We start from the raw sequence: 16,361 nt of genomic DNA, 5'->3' as shown, positions 1-16,361 counted from the left end.
TTCATATTTCAATGAGTGACAACGAGCTGGCAGACAAACTGAGTCAGCTAACAGGACAGTCTCACGAATGGGAACTAGACAACAACACCTTCCAACTACTCTGCAACCGGTGGGGTTATTCCACGGTGGACTTGTTTGCAACACAGAACAAGAAGTGCAGGACGTATGCCTCTTGTGCGGGCAGAGGCGAGGATTCACTTGGAAATGCCTTCGTGATTCCATGGCAATCGGGCCTTCTCTACCTCTTCCCTCCAATTCCACTCATACAGAAGACTTTCGTCAGGGTTCGGCAGCTGAGGACAGATGCCATCTTCATTGCACCATAGTGGCCTTGTCAGCCCTGGTTTTCCACTCTCAAGGAGATGGCTGTGGATGTCTTCAGACTATCACTGATTCCACACCTTCTCACCCAAGGCTCAGGCAAGATCCTCCATCCAGATCTGCAGTCACTGCACTTGACGGCTTGGAGGCTCATCTATCAATCCAAGAGGTCCTAGACAAGGCTAGAAAGCCATATACTAACCTCCTTTATAAATATAAATGGAATAATTTTCTAAGGCTTGCTCAATCAAGACAGTTACAAACTTCTCCTGTTTCCCTCCAAACCATACATACTTAACTTACTTGTTTGATGCAGGTTTGGCTTTATCCACCCTTAAAGCTTACGTCTCAGCAATTGTTTCTTTCCAACCTCGCAACTCTGATTCGGCTCTTCTTTTTTCTCACTCGACTCTCAAATCCTTTTTGAAGGGCTTGTCAAATATCCGACCACCTGTCAAACCCCCTGTACCTCAATGGTAACTTCAACTTGTGTTATGCGCGCTTCTGAGCCAACCCTTTGAAACTGTGGCCTCTTGTGACATTTGCCTATTGTCATTTAAGTCTTTATTCCTTGTGGCTATTACATCTGCAAGAAGGGCAACTGAGCTGGCAGCTCTCTGATCCAACACTCCTTATCTTCAGTTCTTTAAAGACAAGGTTATCTTATATCCTGATGTTTCTTTTTTACCCAAGGTTGTCTCGGATTTTCACCTCAATCAACCCCTAACATTACCAACTTAATTTCTTCAACCCTCATCGAACATTGAGCGCATGCTCCATTCCTTAGACGTTCGAAGAACTTTGGCATATTACATCTCACGAACTAAAGAAATTCATTGTGCTCCAAGACTTTTCCTATGCTTCCAGGGATCACACTAGGGTTCCCCTGCTTCATCCTCAACTATATCTAGATGGCTTGTCTCCACTATTTATCTAGCTTACGAACTGCGGGGCAAACTTCCTCCCAAAGGCCTGAAAGCACATTTCACCAGGGCTGTTGCAACATCTACAGCGTTGCTGCATGGTGCGGATGTTCCAGATATCTGCAGAGCAGCCACATGGTCTAATGCGTCCACCTTTGTGACGCACTACAGACTGGACCTTCGGGCCAAGAAAGAGACAAATTTTGGAAGAAAAGTCTTGACTTCTGCTCTAGGGAGATGGCCCTCCTTCCAGTAAGTGAGCTTGCTAGTCACCCACTTGTGTGCATTCACAGAGGCCATGAAGAAGAAAGACAGATTATTTACCTGTAACCATGGTTCTTCAAGTGGACCTCTGTGAATTCACACATCCCGCCCAGCCTCCCCTGTATCCATCACTCGTTTTTAACTTTCTTAAGCACTTCATTTATTGGCGGATAACTGGAACTGAGGGCTGAAGCAGGCGGAGCATGTGCTATTACGGCAACTCTCAACTTTGTTACTTTTCTATAAAAGCTCTAGAATATTCCGAGAAGACCAGCGCAGGCACTGTCTGAACGCACTTGTGTGAATTCACAGAGGTCCACTTGAAGAACCATGGATACAGGTACGTAACCTGTCTTTCAAAATAGAAATGGAAAAAAAATCACATTAATAGACAGAACCAGAATATATGGCAAATGTCTGTGCCTAGTCACCCAATATCTCCAGCAATTATCAATAATTCTTGCCTAAATTTTATTCAACCTCTGTGGAGTCCAATGCTGGAATTTATAAGAACTCTGTCTTGAGTTAGAGTAGTTTATTGGATGAAGCACTGACTTCTCTGGCGGTTGCCCACTCTGAGGCAGTGCCTGGAGGAGGCAGGGCAGGGAAGCCTGGCCACTGCCTCCAAGTGGTGTCTGCCAGAGAAGGCAGGGCTTTGAAGTGCTGAACATCTCTACTAGAGTGAGGCCCAGACAGGCAGGCAGCTTAGGAAGCACAAGACAGGGGTTGTTAGGAGCTTGCATATAGCACAAAGAATATGTGAAACAAACAAACAAAAAGAACATTCTCACTGGGTTCCAACCAGTCTAGTGCCTTTCACAGCTTCAAAATTCCGGCTCATTCAAGATGTTTTGATTGGCTGCTCATGATACTACTGAATAAAATATTTCACAGGCACTTTAGCAGACAAAGAGTGAAAGAAAGGTTAAAAGAGAATGTGCCTCCCAATACAGTGGTGCCTCGCATAGTGACGATAATCTGTTCAGCAAAAATCGCTGCAAAGCGATTTCGTCACTATGCGATATTAAAAAGCCCATAGGAATGCATTGAAACCCCTTCAATGTGTTCCTGTGGGCTTCAGACTCACCTTTAAGCGAAAATCCTCCATACGGCGGCCATTTTCACTGCCTGGTAAGCCAGGGATCCGTCCCAGAAAATAGCGGGCGGCCATTTTTTTTACCCGGTAGCCATTTTGGAACCGCCAATCAGCTGTTAAAAAAATCATCGCTTTGCAATGATCGGTAAGTGAAACATCCATAGGGAACATCGCAAAGTGATCATAAAAAGTTAATCGCTATGCGATTTCATCGTTAAATGGGGCGCCCGTTAAACAAGGCACCACTGTATTCACATCACACTCTTTCATTAATGCAAAGCATTTCTGATAAATAGACTCTCTTTTGGGAGTCAACAGAAGTGCAGACAAATGAAAAAATGAACCTCCTTTGTGTTTTTTCCTTTTTTTAAAAAACACGAAAAAAAACCCATACCTAGTCAATATTTTATCACTAAATCAATTTCGTCCCTTTTGCCATTTCAAAATTAATTCTTTTAAAAAACCTAATAGTAGGGTACTGGATAACAAAAATACATGGTGTAACATGTTCATTTTAATGACTGATCCAAGAAATTTTTAATGATGCCTACTTTCTTAATTGTCTTCTAATTTCATATTATGGTTGATTACGCATTTAAGCCTCATAATGTGATTTTTGAGGATATTTGTCTATTTTACTCTTCATTGTGAGAATCTTCCAGTTGACAGAGGGATTATCAATTTTTTAAATAAAATAATTTTGACCAAATTATAGGTGTCGGTAGTAGCAAGTTTCGTATGTGTAGAGTTTTCTTTTTTACTGAAATGTCTTGACTTGTTAAACATTAAATGTGTGCAACTTACAGGGTAATCAGAGAAAAAATTTGGAATCAACAGTTGCTCAGGTTGAGAAGGAAAATATGCTTCTTCAGCACAGAATAAGTGAACATCAAAGAAAATTTGAACAGGAGAATGAGAAACGCAGAAATGTAGAAAATGAAGGTAAGCTGTATTTCCCTTAGCAGTATTGTATGTATATCTGTATTTTATTTTATCGTGATACAGTTGTTTCCTTTTTTTTTCTAGTTGTGTAAGAGTATTAAATTTAAATTCTACATGTTTTCATGTTTCATCCTTTCCTTCTAGTGTCAACATTAAAAGATCAGTTGGAAGACTTGAAAAAAGTCAGTCAGCAATCACATATAACTAATGACAAAATACTGCAGTTACAAAAACAAGTAAGTGGTTTGCTTTACTTGCATTCTTTTTCTTCCCCAAATGTTTCTAGAAAAAGAAAGCTCAGTATGTTTATTGTATGGTCTTCTGTGTTTTTTTTCTTTTTTCTTTTTCATTCTTCCCTCATTTCCCTGTCTTAGCTTGAAGAAGCCAATGATTTACTACGGACAGAATCAGATACAGCAGCAAGGCTGAGAAAAAGTCACACAGAAATGAGCAAGTCAGTAAGCCAATTTGAATCCCTAAATAGGGAGATGCAAGAGAGATGTAGAATGCTAGAGAGCACCAAATTACAAGTGGAAAAGGATTATTACCAATTGCAAGCAGCCCTGGAAGTAGAACGAAGGGATAGGAGTCATGGATCAGAAATCATTGGAGAGCTACAAGGTAATCACTCCATGCTACTCTAACATCTAAAAAATTATGTAAAGGTTTGTTACAGTATAAATGTAAAATATTATTCTAGAACCATTCAAAATGCTTAACTTACTGATAATTTGGGCTTTATTTTAACATGGGTGGACAAGATCTCTCATATTGAATACTGTAATGCTTCCCAACCTTGGGTAGCCTAGCTGTTTTGGGACTGCAGTTCCCAGAAACCCCAACCAGCGCAGCTAGTTGTAAAAGATTCTGGTAATTGCAGTCCAAAAACACCCAGGTTGCTCAAGGTTGGGAAACACTGATATAGAATAATATTTTTACTTGACACCTATCCCCCCTTATTGATGAGAGAAAAGGCCTTTTATCTATTCAATAGGAAGTTAAGAAGCTGGTGGGATCAAATATGCCCCCTCAATGCCATTTCTGAGCAATGAATAGCTTCATTTACCAGTTTTGAGGAGGGTTTGCATGCAGAATCTTATATCTTTGCAGAGATAAAATTGCCAGAATCCTCTTGGTGTTCGTGTAAGATTAGATTAATATACCACAGCTAATTAACAAGATGTTGGGTGCTTCTTGTTCTCATGTGTGGTCATACATCTGATGGTACAACCAAAATGTTCGCTATCACTTTGCCAGTTAGCTTTAGCAAACCATATGCAGGCACCAGTAAGATTCTGGGCAATGCATACAAACATGTTATTTATTTATTTATATTTATTTAAAATATTTTACCCTATCTTTCCCCTTTAAAAATACACAAGGTGGCTTGCGTCATTAAAAACAACATGTAAAGCTTAAAACAGGAAGTATACAAATACCACTGTGAGAAATGGTAAACAAAACAATACTAAAAACACATTCAAAGCACTAAGGCATAACAGCCCACTAAAAATGACACCCAGGGAGCCAGTCAGTGAGGGAAACCTTACCTGAAGAGAAAGGTCTTTGCTTCCAAAATGACTGCAAAGATGGGGCAAGCCTGGCCTCTTGTGAGAGGGAGTTCCACTTGTAGTTCTTCATACATCTAGGAATATACATATTCTTCCATATGTCTGTATGGGTTTTAGAATTAGCTCACAGTATTGGGCTGCTTAAATATATGTTAGGACACCTTTTAAGGATCATAAGATAGGAACATAATGCTTTGTTTTTTTTTTTTTCAGGGATGCTTTATAAAGCATTAATTTTATTATAATGGCCTGTATCCTCTTATGTAGCTCTGCCTGTGCAGTGGTACTGATGTCATTGTCAGTAGCAGATTGTCACTAATTAAATAATGTTGCTGTTGTTGCTGTTTAGTCATTAAGTCGTGTCCAACTCTTCGTGACCCCATGGACCAGAGCATGCCAGGCCCTCCTCCTGTCTTCCGTTGCCTCCCGGAGTTGGGTCAAATTCGTGTTGGTAGCTTCAATGACACTGTCCAACCATCTCATCCTCTGTCGTCCCCTTCTCCTCTTGCCTTCATACTTTCCCAACATCAGGGTCTTTTCTAGGAAATCTTCTCTTCTCATGAGATGGCCAAAGTATTGGAGCCTCAGCTTCAGGATCTGTCCTTCCAGTGAGCCTTCAGGGTTGATTTCCTGCAGAATGGATAGGTTTGATCTCCTTGAAATCCAGGGAACTCTCAAGAGTTTCCTCCAGCACCACAATTCAAAAGCATCAATTCTTCAGTGGTCAGTATTTTTTATGCTCCAGCTATCACTTCCATACATCGCTACTGGAAAAACTATAGCTTTGACTATGCTGACCTTTGTCGACAAGGTGATGTCTCTGCTTTTTAAGATGCTATCTAGGTTTGTCATTGCTTTCCTCCCAAGAAGCAGGTGTCTTAATTTTGTGGCTGCTGTCACCATCTGGTGTGATCATGGAGCCCAAGAAGTAAAACCTGTCACTGCCTCCATATCCTCCCCTTCTGTTTGCCAGGAGGTGATGGGACCAGTGGCCATTATCTTAGTTTTTTTGATGTTGAGCTTCAGATCATTTTTGCGCTCTCCTCTTTCAGACTCATTAATAGGTTCTTAAATTCCTCCTCACTTTCTGCCATCAGAGTAGTATTATCTGAATATCTGAGGTTGTTGATATTTCTTCCTGCACTCTTAATTCCGGCTTGGGATTCCTCCAGTCCTGCCTTTCGCATGATGTATTCTGCATATAATTAAGCTGGGGGACAATATACAGCCTTGTCGTACTCCTTTCCCAATTTTGAATCAATCTGTTGTTCCATATCCAGTTCTAACTGTTGCTTCCTGTCCCACATATAGATTTCTCAGCAGATAGATAAGGTGGTCAGGCACCCCCATTTCTTTAAGAATTTGCCATAGTTTGGTGTGGGTCCACACAGTTTTTGGATAGTAAATGGAGCAGACATAGATGTTTTTCTGGAACTCTCTGGCTTTCTCTATGATCCAGCGCATGTTAGCAATTTGGTCTCTAGTTCCTCTGACCCTTCAAAACCCAGCTTGTACTTCTGGGAGTTCTCAGTCCACATACTGCTGAAGCCTACCTTGTTGGATTTTGAGCATAACCTTGCTAGCATGTGAAATCAAATTAAAAAATACATTAATTTTTCTTGGGGATGTGAGTAACCTGGTCTTAAAATATGCGAGTTATATGAATCGTGAAATCAAAAAGGGAATTCTTCAATTAGTGGCAATCTGTTTCCGACAGTGATTTCACTCCCATTGTGGAGACAGAGTTGCACAATGTGATGCTTGCCGTAAAGTTGTACTGCATCGGTTTGATGACATTTACAATTGTGTCTGTATTTTGGGCATAAAAAGTCTCCTCCTCCAGTTCCTAGGCTCCCTTGGGATCTCTTTGGTCCTAGGGAAGCCTTTGTGCGAAAGGAAGGGAGTCTTAAATGTCCAAAAATCTTTGCCACCACCATTGGGATCAGTGGTGGCATTTTTCAGATGTCTTAATCCCCATCCCTCTGTCCCCACAGGCTTTCCTAGTACCAAAAGGATTTAAGAGAGTCCAGGAACCTGTGCACTATTGGACTTCCTGTTACCAAAATATAGCCATGGCTGATGATGTCATCAGACTTGCATGGCATAACTTTTTGATAATGGCTTTCAGCCACCAGCAACTGGGTTGTATATAATCTTCATGTGTGACCTTAATTGCCAGATCATTCGAACTTTCTTGCATAAAAATAGATATCATATAATAGCTTCATTTTTTATTTAATTTCAGTATACATATGTCAATTTAGTCTTCTTCATATACCAAACAATAGTGGACAGCACTAATATCTTAAATAATGCTTCTTTCTAAAATTAATGAATGATTTCTGATGCATAGTGGGATTTATGTGTAGGTAAGTCATACTTGTGACTTTGTGTACAAGTACTGTAGCAAATAACAAGTACTTGGTTTTGAACATAGCTCGGATAACATCTCTACAAGAAGAAATTAAAGGTATTAAAAACAATCTTGAAAGAGCAGAAGAGGAAAGAAAACAGGCCCAGGACATGCTTAATCGATCTGAAAAGGTAAGGTAGCTAAAGTAATGAGGTGTAAATAATTATGTATGTTGTGTCTAAATCTCTGCATCTTAGAATATGATGGGTGTATTTTGAGTAGAAGGGTATTTGCATAATGCACACAGGAGAGTCTTGGAGTAATAGGAGAATTTTATAAAATTTGCACTTATGAATCTGATAAAAGTAAACTTTAGTCCTCCCCCCATGGGAGACTAGGTGATACTAGAAAACTGGTGCAGAGAAAATTGAAGTTCTGTTTATATGTAGTTTAAAGAATCTTTCATCATAAATATTTGTAGATTATATGTACTAGATGGAAGTGTGTGTATTTAACTCAGAGCTAGGAAATGACTCCTTTTGTAAGTTGCTTTGGGAGTGAGTAATAACCTGCAGTAAAGTTACTTTTCTGCTTATAATGACATTGGTTATAATTTACTACTTTTTCAATGGAACTTGTTATTGATGGTGGGGAAGAGACCACTGCAATGAAAGAGGAGGAAAGTTCATAGGAGTTCATTTTGCATTGCTGTGTCCCGCTGTCTTTGTGGAGGAAGCATTTAAAGAGATGGGAACTAATGAGGGAGAAGAGCAAGGACAGCAAGAGGAGTGCAAGCAAACACATAGGAGAGATTGGGATTGGGCATGTGAGAGAAAAGGGTTGGGTGGGCACACATGCACTGGAGAATAAAAAAATGTAGGCAGGTGCATCCGATAGAGTTGGTATGTGCACTAAAGAGACCTTTGGAGTTTGCATGTGCAAAATAAAGAGAGTGCATGAGTGTACATCAGAAAAGCTCAACAGCAACAGCAACCACAGCAGCAACAACAAAAATGTCAATTCTGACTTATAGCAGCCTTTTTTCAGGTTTTTCCAGATGGAGAATACATAGAACTGAGTTACTGGTGATTTATGAGGTACTGAGTTGGCTGGGCTGCTATTACATGTGCGGACAAAGTGACCTAGTTTTAATTAGTTTTCAGAGGACCCGTGCCATGTTTCATATCCAACTCTGGTTTGTCTACAGAAGGCTGAGATGAAGGTGGTTGCTATGGTGGAATTTTAGAGGTCATTGTTAGGACTATGTGAAATCCTATAAAAACTGTATGCCTGGCAGTCAGTGGATTACAAGTATATTTGGAGGATTCATTTGTTCTTAGTATCTGGTATACAGAGATGTACTGCTTATGAAAATGGTGTTACATTTAGGAAAATCTTCTGATAGTCCCTGAAGCTTGTCCTGTTGGATATAGAAAGGAAAATGCCTGGAGGTGGAGTTCTATGGAAAAGCATTTTGTTACAATAGTTCAATGTGTTCATTAAATTAATACAGATAAGAAATATCTGTCTATGGAATTCTGCCAAACCTGATTGAATAAAATTCCCATCTTCCTACCAGCAGTATTTTCTCCAACTAAAGATGTCCTCTTACCATCCCATGGGTCCTAAGCAATGTACTGTACCCTCTAATTTTCAGCCCTGCTGGGCAGGACACTGCCTCTCTCTGTTGTAGCTTCCCCCCTGCGTGCCTATGCGATTCCACACACACGCACACCCCGCGTGCAGGGTTCCATCATTACCGGAACCAAAGGAGTTAAATACAATCGCTGTGCAGAGGAGGAAGAGAGCTGCATGGAGGGAGGTGGAATCGCACATGTCCAGCTTAGAGGGAACCTTGGTCCCAAGGTTCTCAGTGATGAAAGTGATTACATGGGAGTTGTGGGTGCCTCATGGCACAAGTAGGAAATGCTTAATTTCTGGAAAACTATTCCGGCTGATGATGTCATAAGCATTACAAGTTGTAGCTTACTTGAACAGGATTTCAGCTAATGTAATAGTGCATTATAGTGGTGAACTTTATATTGAGCCAGTGGATACACACTAAATAAAGAATAACGAGAAAACCAAAAAGCCATTGGAGAATATAATGAAATGTGAATATTTATCAGATTTAGTATGATATGGTGTTCTTAATGTAACTTCAGTTTGTAAAAATACTTTGCAGGAGAAGAATAATTTGGAAATAGATCTAAACCACAAGCTTAAAATGTTGCAACAGCGTTTAGAGCAAGAAGTAAATGAACATAACATAAATAAAGCCCGGTTAACTGACAAGCATCAATCAATAGAAGAGGCCAAATCAGTTGCTATGTGTGGTAAGTTTTAAAGCTAGTTATGTTCAAGGCTAAAATACTAGTTTGGTATGTATGTTTTCCTTAGGACAGAAATAAGTTAAGTATGAATCTCAAATACTGTTTAAAGTCACTAGGGCACAGGCACATCTTAAGGCTGTGTGTCTTAACTCTTCACATAAATATGCTGTCCAGTTTGTGTCATAAAACAAGTCTACTTATGATGGGAGCAGCCATAGTGTAATGTTCATTATTTAAATGGACAAATGTTTATCCATCACTGTTGTGATACAATCTTTTTGCCTTGCATGACTCTTTGAGTACAAAAGTCTTTGAGTAGAAAAGATGGAAAATGACAATCCTGAAACTCTCCAAATGAATTAATTGCTGTGAGAAGTGGTGACAGCCACCAAGTTAAAGGTTCTAAAAGGGGTTTAGCATTTATTTCTGCATTATCTTCATTTGCATCATGTTTTCACATAGGAACCTCTGAGTATTTTTAAGAAACATATACTTGTGAAATATAGGCAGTTTTAAGAGCCTACTATTGCTGCTGATACCACCTAATTTTTCCTCATTGGGTTATTCTAGTTACTTAGACAAAGTCTGTAGAGTAGGTTATTTATTTAAGTACTACTGAAAACATGGAGCTTCTGACAAATAAATATACAGTATATGTTTGTATACATTAAAATTCTTTATTTGGATGTTTCCTAAGATGTGTTTTGTTTCCTTAGAAATTGAAAAAAAGGTGAAGGATGAACGAGCAGCAAGAGAGAAAGCAGAGAATCGAATAGTCCAGATTGAAAAACAATGTTCCATGTTAGACTTCGACTTGAAACAGTCCCAGCAGAAGGTAGAACACCTTAGTGAGCAGAAAGAGAGACTAGAAGATGAGGTAAATAAGTACATTGTCAATTACCTCTTCTGCCAAAGTGAATATACTTGTAAGACACATAAAAAATGGCCTCCTTTTGTGTTACTTGAAAGTAAAAATTTGTGAATGTTCTGCAAATGCAAATTATACTGTTCAGAACTTTTTTTGTGAAAGAGAGAAGTGGTAATTTAACACATTTTCCTGATCCGTGCAACTTGAATTTTAATAGTACATATACAGCAGTGGGAAGCTTTGTTGCATACAGTGTTTTCAGAATTCAGTAGCCATAGACAAATGTGTAAGGGCTGTTACCAAATGTCTTGGATCTTTCTACTGCTTTTGAGTGAAAGGGAATATGAGAAATTAGAGCTTCAGATCAGAAAAATTATATTCTGGGAGGTTTACAGACAGTTAAACTACACAGAACTAAATACAGCATAAATAGCAAAAAAATAGTCTAAAAACCTAAACAATGGCACACCCAATTTTTGGACTGAGGCAAGACCAGAGGCGAGGCATTCAATGGGTTAATGTGAAAGATCTCCCTGAATAGCAGTGTTTTTAACTGCCTCCTAAATGAGTACAGGGAGGGGACCAGGCATAGCTATGGGAGTTGATTCTATAACATAAGTACCACGTTGAGAAGGCCCTACCTCTAATAGATTACTTTTGGGCCTCTCTCGGGTTACAGGGAGAAGCCTGGTCTAATAAAATCTGATGGGTCAGTCAGATGACATTGGGAAAGGATGTTCCAACAAGTAATGTGGTCCCAAACTGTGAAGGGCTTTATACATAAGTGTATATTATGCAGGCTTAATGTAATTTTTAGATGGAGAATTCAACTAGGAATCCCTGATATCTCATAATAAATTGTGAACAGAGTTTTGCGTTATAACGAAGAAAATGTCAAAAATCTCTTGTGACATAAGTAGGTCGTTGAACCTTAGGTATTATTTTTTCCTGATTATTTATTATATTTTAATGTGCAAATGGTGGTATTTATCTTATATAAAAATATTACTACATATCTGGGATATCTGAGAAGTGTTTTCTTTATAAAAATGTTTGTGCTAGGTTAAGAATTTAACGCTTCAGCTGGAACATGAAATAAATAAGAGAACAATGGCACAAAATGAACTGAAGGTGCATGCAATAGAAGTGGATAGCTTAAAGGGTTCCGAGAAGCAGCTAAAACAGGAGATCAACACATTATTGGAAGCAAAGAGATTAGCAGAATTTGAGTTGGCTCAACTCGCCAAGTAAGTAAACAGAATTTAAAATCAAGAGAATTATATGCAATTGACTTAGGGATGTTCTTCTTTGTGCCAGCAGACATATATTTTATTCTGGATGATTATGTTAGCAATAAGAATTGTTAATAATTTAATTGTACCATTAGTCTTTATTATAGAATTTTAGAGCTGTATTCCAAGGATCATCAAGACCAGCTCCTACCAAACTAGGAAATGCACACTTTAAAGTTTCCCTCATAAGAGGTGATCCAGCCCCTTTACCTTCTGAGGCTGTCTCCTTCATTGTAATTTGAATCCATTATTTTTTTCCTGTCTTCTTGAGTTGTTAAAAAAAAGTCCTCTCCATCTTCTATAAGATAGTCCTTCATATGTTTGAAAATAGCTATTGCTTCTCAGCCTTCTCTTCTCTGGGCTAAATATGCCAAATTCCCTCAATTTTTACTCAGATGACTTAATTTCCGTACCTCTTACAATATTGGTCATCCTCCTATGGACATGTTCTGGCTTCTTGATATTTCTTTTAAACTGTGTTGCCCAGAAATGGACACAGTGCGCTAGGTGAAATCTGGCCAAAGCAGAATAGAGTGATACTATTAATTCTTCATCATGGTCTCTGTAAATCACACAATTGGGTTTTGCACCTGTGTACTATGCTCCACAGAAAGTTCCAGAGCGAATGTGGGAGAATGCCCCTTCCCAAAGTTGCTAAGCTGTTGGCTGATTCTACAGCAGTAGAGAACATGCTCCTGGTGTTCACACCTGTGTCACACATGCTTCTGAGAGGAGGCGTGGCTACCCATTCTTCTTCTTTCTCATAGTGATAAGGGAGCTAACTTCAAAAGCCTTTCCTTGGGCCAGTCATAATGGCATTATGTAACCATTGTACTGTCAACTATCTGTGAGCTTGTAAGGTTAATAAAACACTGTCCTCCTAGGGGCAGGCCAGTCTTACTGGAAATCCTCTTCTACTAGTCACCCATAGGAGCAGTGCTGGCAGACATCCTTCTCTCTGTGTGTGGCTGACTTCTTTAACTTCTCTAAGACTATTTGCTATCCTAATTATCTGGTGATCACCTAGCCGAGGGGTCTCAAACATGCAGCCTGGGGGCCATTTGCGGCCCATCGGACAATACTTTGTGGCCCCCGACTTGCCTGCCCCCCGAAGCACCCATGCGTCCTCTGCTGTCAAGAGTCAAAAAAAGCCTTGCCTCACTCACTGGCTCTCTCCCAAGACAGCGCCTCTTGCGCCCTCCTTCCAGGACTGCACCCTGCCAGCCCTCCCGCCTGTCTGCCAGCTGGCAGGCTGCAGTTCCGGATGGAGAGTGCAAGAGGCGCTGTCTTGGCGGAGAGCTGGCGAGTGAGGTGCGCTGCCAGCCCTTTTCCCCAAGTGCCCGAGCCACCGCTGAGCAATGCCTGAGAGCAGAGCTCGCTCCCGGCCCGTCCTCGAAGAGCGCCTCCAAGCCACCAGCAGCAGCTGCTGCCACCTCTTCCAGGGAAGTGGCTTCCTTTCTCTCTTGGCACCCCCAGCACCAGCCCGGCCAATGGCCGCCTCAGCGCCCAGTGGTGCTTCCTCCTCCTCCTCCTCTTCGTCCTGCTTCAGCCACTTTGGCTCGGGAGGCTGCCTGGGCTCACCTTGCAAAGCTTGCTCCTCTATCATGGTTGGGGTAGCTTCTGCTGCTGAGTGCGCCTTTTTTTGAGGGGGGGGGGCTCAGAGAAAGGTTGCTGGACATCCGTGTGTTTGTGTGCATACATGTGCCTGCACATCTGTGAGGGCCCCGCCTCGTTCTGTTTAATTTCACAGGTACTGGTGGGGGCTTTTCTCTTTCAGCAAGGAGAATTCTGTGAGGGTTTTTAAATTTAATTTTATGTCATGCCCTCCTCCCCCCGGCTAGGGGGTCACTGGTGCTCCCTCCCTTCTCCGCTTCTTCATCCTGCTGCTGCTGGTGGTGGTAGTGAAGAAGGAAATGGAGGGGGTTGTGGCCTGCGACGAGGGCTCACGCGCCCCTCCTCCTCCTCGGAGGCCCAGCTGGGCTAAGGAAACTCTTGGGTGGCTTCCTCAGGCTCTTGCTCCGCTTGGCGGAAAATATCATGCGACCCAGCCTCACCCAGATTCTGCCTCCAGCGGCCCCCAGGTAAATTGAGTTTGAGACCCCTGACCTAGCCCATCAGCCTTCTCATTTTGTGACCCTACAAGCGAATAGTTTCAGTTCTTCTCCCTGTGTTAATCATCCATACTCTGCTCTTCTCTCAGTCCATTTATGTCTGCACGACAACAACACTGGGTAAGGCTTTAAGGAATAATTTGTAAAGAAACAATGTCTTCTAGTTCAGGGGTGTCCCACCTTTCACCTTCCCTGGGCCACATTAGCAGATGAAAATTTGGTTTGGGCCACACATACATTTGGTTTGGGCCGCATGGGGGGGCAGCCCTAGCCGTCCTCCGCAGCCCCGCTTCAAGCGCACTTACCGACAGCTGCGATCTCAAGACAGCAGAGGCTGCCAGCTTCAACTCCGGCGGCTTTATGGGGCCAGGAGGGGGTCCACTTATTGACGGGGACGGCACAATGCAGTCACACAGCCCCCCTGTCCCCTCCCCTCCCCCTCCTTCCTTCCTTCCCTCTCTCCCCCTCTACTTTTGTGACATGGCTCGGCCACATTCCAGCCACAAGCACCGGCAGTGTAACTTGAAACTTTGGAATTTCTTTAAAAATAAAAAATTGCACTGGGCAGCATTATGAGCTGACCTGGGCCGCATGCGGCCCTTGGGCCGCGGGTTGGACAAGCCTGTTCTAGTTCATTGTTAAAGTAATTTGCTTGTTCTAAAATGTTCCTGGTCACAAGCTCCCAGGGAATCAGAATGAAGCTATAGATCTGGTTCTACAAGAATGTTTTTTAAAAAATTTAAGTTGTTTAAGGGCGAGATGGGGGTTATATAGGTTGAAATTGACTAACCAATATCCTGACAAGATTTTTCTAGTAAAATATGGAATGCATTTACACATTATCATCTTTCAAAGGCAATATAGAGGAAATGAAGGCCAGATGCGTGAACTACAAGATCAACTAGAAGCTGAGCAGTATTTTTCTGTAAGTTTCCTTTTCTATATTATACAAAGAGATTTTTAAAATTGTGATGTTACGATGCAAGCCTGTATAAACCTAATAATAGTAGTTTTCTATTTTTGTTTCTTGTACTGTTTGCATTTTATGTTGACGTAAAATATGAACTGAGGATGGGGAGTACAGGACCAACACATAGTTGGGGGAGAAAGCTCCAGCAATAATCTGGTTCTAGAATCCTTATAGTTTGGTGACCATGTGCATTGCCTGAAAAAAAAACTGAAGTCCTAAGCAGCCCAAGTCATCTGATTCCACTAGTAAAGTTGGCTTTCACCCTGCAGTTGCCTAGACGTATGTTTACCCTGTTAAACTAGACAAAAAAGCATCAAGTCCATTTCCATGTCTCTTTAAATTTTAAGATAGTGCTGCAGCTGTGGAAGCACTGTGGCAGACCTGGCCAGCTGTTCACAAAATGCCCTTCTCAGGATAGTTACCTTGTTAGGTTTAGCTCAGGTGTTGCATTTTTAACTGTATTTCCCGCAGTGTGTATTTGTTGTATGCAGAACCAGGTCTTGAGAAGCCTTCAGAACACTAGGCTTTTCCCTGAGGCCAGGAGGTACCTCAGCAAATCTGTCTTGATTTTTCTAGGAGGATACGTTAGGAGCACCTTACCAGCTAAGGCATGAAAAGCTCCCTGTATTCCACTGTTTATTGAGCAAATTTGGATATCTTGTATTGTTCACTGAGAATCCTATATCAGTAGGTTCATTTGGCTGCTGAGATTGATGACTGGCCAGTCTTCTCTTCATTGATAGTGTACTCCTTGTGGACTGGACTATTGTGCTTACGGGTGTGCTGGTCCCAATTGCATTACAAAATATTGCCTTAGTTACTTTTTCTTATATACATCTATGACTAACTTAACTTCCAAACTATTTAGACATCCTCTCTAACAGATAACTAACAGTCTACAACCGTCACTCGCTTTATTTATCTGTCTGACAGTTAACTTTTCCAGTTTCTATTGGTTAACACTAGACAGATTCTTCGTTTTTGTGTGCGTGTGTGTGTGTGTGTGTGCGCGCGTGCTGTGTGGTATTGTATAATTAGATTTTCCAAGATAAAAGAGGTACAATTGAGTCCAAGTCCCCAGCTGTAGTTAAGTTCACTGGTTCATGAGGAGAGTCCTCAGTCACCCATTCCCAGGTTCCTTTCACTGGGAAAGATTGATTCTGTCCCGTTCCCATCACTCAGCTCTTGGATGATACAGTTTTAGAGGCCCCTGACTCAGGATCTCCTTGCTGCTTGGCCACATCTAGCAGTGAGGTTCAGTATGCTTGCCATGCAGGCAAGTATGGATAGATCATCCTTTTAGGGGCCCTCACCTCT

General features: G+C 41.3%; 1 protein-coding gene across 2 annotated transcripts in view; it reads left to right on the top strand.

Annotated features, from left to right (window-relative positions):
* The window catches only part of ROCK1 (Rho associated coiled-coil containing protein kinase 1), a 98,110-nt gene that overhangs the window by 52,771 nt on the left and 28,978 nt on the right, over nt 1-16,361 (top strand). For both annotated transcript variants that reach the window (XM_020794534.3, XM_020794533.3), the window contains exons 14-21: nt 3,411-3,546; nt 3,691-3,782; nt 3,921-4,167; nt 7,555-7,661; nt 9,656-9,806; nt 10,520-10,680; nt 11,734-11,918; nt 14,930-14,999. In XM_020794534.3, the coding sequence (XP_020650193.1) occupies nt 3,411-3,546; nt 3,691-3,782; nt 3,921-4,167; nt 7,555-7,661; nt 9,656-9,806; nt 10,520-10,680; nt 11,734-11,918; nt 14,930-14,999 (1,149 nt within the window). The remainder of the gene's footprint in view (nt 1-3,410; nt 3,547-3,690; nt 3,783-3,920; nt 4,168-7,554; nt 7,662-9,655; nt 9,807-10,519; nt 10,681-11,733; nt 11,919-14,929; nt 15,000-16,361) is intronic.

Source organism: Pogona vitticeps, chromosome 4 (genome assembly GCF_051106095.1).
Source record: "Pogona vitticeps strain Pit_001003342236 chromosome 4, PviZW2.1, whole genome shotgun sequence".
NCBI lineage: Eukaryota > Metazoa > Chordata > Lepidosauria > Squamata > Agamidae > Pogona > Pogona vitticeps.
The sequence above is the reverse complement of the archived record's forward strand: the minus strand, read 5'-3'. Positions and strand labels throughout refer to the sequence as shown.